The 6,587-nt window shown below is 49.6% G+C and overlaps 1 protein-coding gene across 3 annotated transcripts; it reads right to left on the bottom strand.

Annotated features, from left to right (window-relative positions):
* Positions 1 to 658: 658 nt before the first annotated feature.
* LRATD1 (LRAT domain containing 1) lies at positions 659 to 6,054 on the bottom strand. 3 transcript variants are annotated; one of them, XM_033125261.1, is made up of 3 exons: positions 5,763 to 5,779; positions 5,544 to 5,641; positions 659 to 4,864 (listed from the first exon to the last, which is right to left on the bottom strand). In XM_033125261.1, the coding sequence occupies exon 3, from the start codon at positions 4,826 to 4,828 to the stop codon at positions 3,950 to 3,952; it is 879 nt and encodes a 292-aa protein (XP_032981152.1). In that variant the 5' UTR covers positions 4,829 to 4,864; positions 5,544 to 5,641; positions 5,763 to 5,779; the 3' UTR covers positions 659 to 3,949. The 3 variants fall into 3 exon arrangements, with proteins under 3 accessions (XP_032981152.1, XP_032981151.1, XP_032981150.1); XM_033125260.1 differs by lacking the exon at positions 5,544 to 5,641 and having other exon boundaries at positions 5,763 to 5,897; XM_033125259.1 differs by lacking the exons at positions 5,544 to 5,641; positions 5,763 to 5,779 and adding an exon at positions 5,833 to 6,054 and having other exon boundaries at positions 660 to 4,864.
* Positions 6,055 to 6,587: the final 533 nt, after the last annotated feature.

Genomic DNA, 6,587 nt, shown 5'->3' on the forward strand with positions numbered 1-6,587 from the left:
ATCTCTGAAAGGCAAACCTATCTAGATTTTTTTCATTTGTTTAAAAAAGAGAAAGCAGGAAGCTTTGAAGATTTGCATGTAGATAAGAGTAAATTAGGTTGCTCTATTATGTTTGTGCAATTAGTATTAATTTCACTGAAATTTGACTCTGTTCCATTTATAAGATGACTCACACACTGCGCTCTTAGGGATTCTGAAAGTACACACAAAACATAATTAACAAGGTAATGTTTGAAGACTGTTAGGATATACTAATTATTTACGTAATTCATTATTTTGTAAACACCTATAACATACCTTCTGAAAAAGAAATCATTATGGAAACAAAAGTGTTCATTGTAGAAACATGCCACAAAGAGGAAGACAAACATCATAATTTTTAAAATCTAGTAAAATCACGTAACATCATTGAACTTACAGCTGCTTCTGCATTTGATGTTCTAATCTGGCACAAATGTTTTCTAGGTGAATATATATTACTCTTTTAATAAAAAACACTCATGATGGGAATTTAAATTTTTAAATATTGAGGAACTATATATATATATATATATATATATATATATATATATATTTGGCTTATTGAAAGACTTATTTTTATTTCAAAATAAATTCACTACATGTAATTTCTATAGGATTTATAGGATTTTTTTTTTTAAACAAAGGAATACACTTTGAGAATAACAGTATGTCAGAGCTGGATTGTTTAAAGTATGCCCAGTCTCCCTTCTTCCCCCCAGTTCCTTTTTTTAAAATAACAAAATGTGTAGCAAAGCATTCCTTGGAGTAAAAATATTTCACCTTTTTTTTTTTTTTTTTTAAGTAGTTTGCTTTTCAGCATCACCCTGTGAAAGTGGGAAAGAATGGATGTATACAGACAACTCTATACTGGAGAGCTGACAGCTGACAGACCAAGCTGCAGCTTAACACTCAGTATATCACAGAAGTTACTATGAAGCTGTATTCTCTTAAGGAAAACAAAAACCAAAACAAAATCCCCGACTTCTATTAAACGTTAGAAGGCTTTGGCTTAATTTCTATGAGTCTAATAAAATCCAGAGGTGTTATATTCACTCATAATAAAAAATCAAGTGTGCCTATCCCATGCCACCTTCAAAGGGGATTTCCACCTTCTTGGTTTCACTTACATCACTAATAACGCCCTAAAATATACATGTTTTTCAGGATAAAGCTATTGGATAATATTTTGATAATATCCTCTCCATGGTGCACTATGATTAGAATCATTACACCACCTGTGATTATTAACATTGACTAACAAGTAATCAAGGATTATTCCAACAGTCGTATGAGAAACCTTATAAACCTTTCAAGTTCCCTTTGTAACCAATGTTTTACTGTTATGAATCTGTACAAGCATTATCATCAACCCAATCCTTAATACACCAATACAGTCATGAATGCTACTTTGGCTGCCAAACTCGTTTTTATTGCCAGTTTTGGCAAGTATAAAGCTGATAAGCCATTCCTCTCTTATAGTGACCCTCTCAGTAAGAGAAAAATCAGATTACGTGCCATCAGAGGAAATAAATCTTAGTATTAGGTGTGATACAGACAGATTCATTTCTTTTGCTGAAGTCCCATCATCTGAGTGACACGTGGAAGACAAAATGTCAAGAAGGAGTCCTGTTGGATCAAATGCTTAGGTCGGTGTTTAATACAGCAGAGAGCCAAGTACAGTGGTAGGACACAGAAGACTGTGCAGTGTGTAGATACAGTAAAGAATTTCGGTTTATGATCTGCCATCTGTTATTTGAAAGAGGAATAAGTTAGGGAAACAAATGACTTTCAGTTCTCCATACATGCAAAGGTAAGTTAGTTATTACAAAAGTTATGCCATTGTAGATGCTGAAAGGAAAACATATGCATTTAAACATTTTTAAAAAATAAATCACTCAATCAGCTTAAGAAAAATATTCTAGTCCATATTCCATGGATCTGACCTTTTGATTCACGATCAGGAAATGAATCCAGGATGAAAACCAAAACACAAAACAGAAATGAATCATTTACCATGAAAAGGCATTTCCAGTCTCAGCTAACCTCGACTAGTTTTTATTGCATTATTTTTGAAATGCCAAGAACCTGGCTTTGGCCACAATATTTGCTGTCCAACTCAATCACAGCTGTCAATAGGCAATTGCTTGCAACAATTAGCTGACACCTTTACTTGACAAATTCCCCTTGAAAGTGACATAGACGCTGCAGGTGTCTAATGCACACTGAATTAAGTAACAGTCAGGCTGGAGCTGCAGAATGGGGAGAGAGGTTGGTAAATCCTTGCTCAAGGAAGGGGTTTCAAACAGCCTTAATGTTTTGAAATATACACATTTGTCCTGATCCTACAAGTCCTCTCTGGTGTTCAGGAATGAATGTGGGACTGGCTAAAGTGGAGGGGAAAAGCCACCGACTCTAGAATCATTTCTTTTTCTTTTTTTTTTTTTTTTTTTAAGGAGATCAAGGGGAGAGGAAGAAAAATAGAAATGCAAATGTGGAATGGTAGTGGTTTACAACGCGGAGAAAAGAAAATCATGGAACCTGCTAACAATTTCCATCAAAGAAGTAAACCCCGTAACTGACAGAAATTCAGTACAACATACACTGTGATGAACAACTCCACCATTGCTAGGGCTGTTGTTTAAAGCCAAAAAATTAACTACAATATTCACAAACAGGATTTCAGAAAAATAGAGTGAAAAGGCAATGTTAGCTAAGCTGTTAGCTAAATCCACTCTTAATGGCCCCCAGTATTTAAACTATCATGGATTAAAGCCATGAAAATAAAACTTTCAATTTGAAATTTTATTAGCATGTTGCTAAAATGGTCAATAAAAACATCAACAGATAGGCTGTGTTGACATAGTTGGAAACTGCTCCCTCATTTTTTAAACTTTATTTCCACTTCCCCATCTTCTAAGATTTCTATGTTAGGAAAAGCCAAACTAAATATACTGGCTTATGGTGTCGTTAATAATGCTGGTTTCTGGAATGTTGCCATGTCTTCCCCCTCCCTCTCCTCCAAACTCTTTAAAAATATGATTATTTTTGAAACGCAGCCCAAGGAGGGAGCATTCTAGGGTTAAGAACAACAAGCGCCCTTCTCCACAAATTCAAGTTCCCAGACATCAGGAGAACCTTCTCCTCGCTGGGGACTGGGCCGGCGCTCATCACCAAATTAGCTGCGCCACGTTCTTCCCTGGTCCGGGAAGCTTCCCTTCTGCCAGCGAGGGAGACTCACAGGCAAATGCCGGTGGGGGGTGGCGTTCCCTTTTCTCGGTGGAAACAGGCAGCAAACACTGTCTAGCTTAGCCCAGAACTTGGGATATAATGTCAGGAGACCTAGGGCTGGAGAGCTGGACCGGTCCCGGGCAGTCTAGGGATAACCCGGAGTTCCGGGGTGCTCTCTTGTGGAATGATTCACAAGTGCGTAAGGGACAGGCTCGATTTCTTGGAAATCCTGCAATCTGGGGACGTATCCATACAGGAGCTGAACTGTGTACCCTGAAGAGATCAATTCTCACCTCCCACCGGTCTTTGTGTGCGCATTTGGGGCGGTGATGGTCCCTTTGCAGTAGGTGGAGGTGATAGTCGCTGAGCAGTGACTCTGGGGAGCAGTCAGGTCCTTGCTCCCCTCAGCCCATTCTCCTTTCCCCTCTTATAACTCAACGGAAAAGTGCAAGCTGGGTTTCCCAACACCATCACCACCACTGGGCGTTTTCAGCTAGGGGCGCACAGCTGTCCTTATAGTCTCAGAGCCAGTTCCTGAGACTTCCTGCCACTTGCTGGAGGGGTGCGAGGGTGCAGCCTGGGTACTGGCCCCCGGCGGACAGGCGAGGTGGGGTGGGGTATTGAATTGCCCGCCTGGAACCCTGGTACGGGGAAGGGAGCGGGGCGTGGGGAAACAGGAGGGACAGGCCGCCCCTGGAGGCTACTCCTTGTCGTCCACCAAATCTGCGAGCTCCTGGAGCATTCGCAGGCGACCACTGGCATCGATGCGGCGCTTCTCGCGGATGAGGTCTTCCAGGCTGTGAAACCTGGCAGTGTGCACCTTGTTGTCACTCAGGTGCACCTTAAGATAGTACTGCTGTTGTGGGGGCTGCGTGCCGGCAGGCACCTCCCCTCCCGCCTTGAACTCCCGCTTGCCAAACCGGCACCAGGCAGCGAAGCTCTCCGAGTTCGTCCAGCAGATCTCCTCGCTTTTGAGGCCCAGGTGGCCGCAGGCGTTCTGCACCACCAGCTCGGCCACCAGCGGGCGGTAGCGGTACCAGCTATTCACCACCCGGCCCACGTTGGCCGCGCCCGCCTCGTACAGGCTGTCCTGGCGGATCTCGCCCTGGTGCAGGTGGATGATCTGCCCGCCGCCCACGTAGACGGCCCAGTGTGGGGCAGGCGCGGGCGGCTCCGGCGCAGGCTGCAGCCATAGCAGCTCCAGCAGGTCGCCTGGCTCGCAGAGCGCAGGCAGCGCGGTGACCGCGTAGACACTCAGGTCGGCGCCCTGAGGGCCGCCGCTTACTTTGGAAAAGATGCATTCCTGACCCCGAAAGGCTGAGAACTGAGTTTCGTTAAGGACCAACTGGTGCAGCAGGTGGTGGTGGTGCCGGCTGGGGCTCTCTGGGCAGGGAGTGCAGCCAGGGGGGGCCTTCACGCCAAACTTGTCCGGCTGGCCGCGTTCGTCCAGGTCCTCCTCCTCATCTGAGAAGAAGTAGGCGACCCCGACCCGCAGCTCGTCCTTCTCGATCCCCGATGGGTCGCCTGTGGGCAACTCGCTGTAGTTGAGGTGGGTGATGCGGTCCAGTTGGTTGCCCATCAATGACGCGGCCAGGCAAGGGCCAGGAGCCGGGATCTGCAGAATCAGAGGAGAGGCAGAGACTCGATCAGAGTCGGGCGGCCCCTCCCCAGGTCGTGTAGTGCCCCTGGGACCTGCCCGCCCGCCCACACTACTGTACTGGAGTCTCCCGGCCAGCCGAGTCTCCGGTGCCTCCCCAGGGGTAGGACAGGCACAGAAGGCGCCAGTCCAGCGAGTGAGAAGGGACGCCACCACACAGCCTGGGACCCCTTCCGGGAACCCGGTCCAACTCCCACAAGAGAAAAGGCAGGCGGGCTGGAGGGCGTGCGGGGTCCCAGAGAGGAGGACAGCGCGGGTTGTGGCAGCGTGGCAGATGGACTCCCAGAAAAGGACGGAGGGGTCAGCTAGAAGGGAGAAGGGGCGCCTACGGTTCCAAGGCTTGGAGCAAGCTGCACGCACATTTCTGTCCCCACCCTCTCCATCCCACCTCTCAGTTTTGCACTAGGTCGCCCGACTGTGCCTCGCACAATGACAATCGGACGCATTTGCAGGCATTGACACCAGCAAAATTTTGCACACTTGGAGTCCAGACATAGGCTGGTACACTGGTGTGATGTCACACACACACAATTACAGACCTTCTCGATGACACACTCAGACTCCCACATTCGTACACAATTCCAGCCCCGCACTTGCACGCACGCCGATGCACCTACACCGAAGCACCCGGGCACACCTGGTCACACAGGCAGGTGCACTCTGCCCCTTCTTCTCCTGCCTTCTCCCCAGTAGAGCCAATCCGGCTGCTCCAGGGCGAGGCTGCTCTAAAATAACCTAACAAAGAGGCAAGGGAAGGAAGGGGGAAGTCAGTGCGGTGCATGTGTGCGGGTGCGGATGTGCGTGTGGATTGTGTAGGAAGGTCCACTTTCAGCCAAAACACCCCTCTCCCTCCTACCCGACACAGGGTCCGAACAATCGAAGAAAAATCGTTTCCAAGGCAAAGACAGCCAGCCGCCTTTCCGTACCGGTGATTTCCCTGCTCCCGAAACCCCAAACTCCTTTAAAGTCTTCTGGTCCCCATGGGTGCTGTGGAGGCGCTGGTGGCGAGAGGGTCCTGGGCGGCGCGTGGGGCTGCGGCTCCACTCCGTCCCGCGCGGAATGGTGCGGTGCAGTGCCCCGCGCAGTACCCGTACGCCTGCTGGCGGCGCCGGCTCGGGCGCCCGTTCCACCCGGGCCGTCCGGACTCCGCTCTGGCTTCCTACAGCGGAGGCGACGACTCTTAAGTAGCCGGAGCCTTTGGTTCCAGGGCCCGCCCCGGGAACGCGCTCATTGGTTGGGGCGGGGCCCAGGCTCTGCCAATCTACCCCGGAGTGGGAGGGAAGTAGGGGCGGGTCTCCAGAGCGCGCTCCGCCCCTCCCGGTCCTGTCCCTGCGCGCCCCGACGCGCGCTGCCTGGGGAGCCGAGGTGCGAGTGCGGGAGGGGGCCAGGAAGGGGCGCGGCGCGGCTGCGCGCCTCCAGCTGTGCCCCCAGCTCCTCTCCAAGCCAGTTGTACCTGAGAGCTCGGTCCGCCGGCGTTCCGTGTTCAGAGAGTACCAACTACAGCAATGAAGTCTGGGGGTGGAGAAGAAACAGCACTGCAAGCCAGGCACTGCGTGCGGCCTGGGGCCGGGAGCGACGTTGTCGGAGGCGGGCACCTGGGGCCGTCCTGGGGCCCCTGGAGCCTGGGTTCCCGACGGCCCCTGGCCTGGTGCTAGGCCCCCAGACCCTATCCTGCCAGGCA

The sequence above is a fragment of the Rhinolophus ferrumequinum genome, chromosome 13, assembly GCF_004115265.2.
Source record: "Rhinolophus ferrumequinum isolate MPI-CBG mRhiFer1 chromosome 13, mRhiFer1_v1.p, whole genome shotgun sequence".
NCBI classification, from domain to species: Eukaryota; Metazoa; Chordata; class Mammalia; order Chiroptera; family Rhinolophidae; genus Rhinolophus; species Rhinolophus ferrumequinum.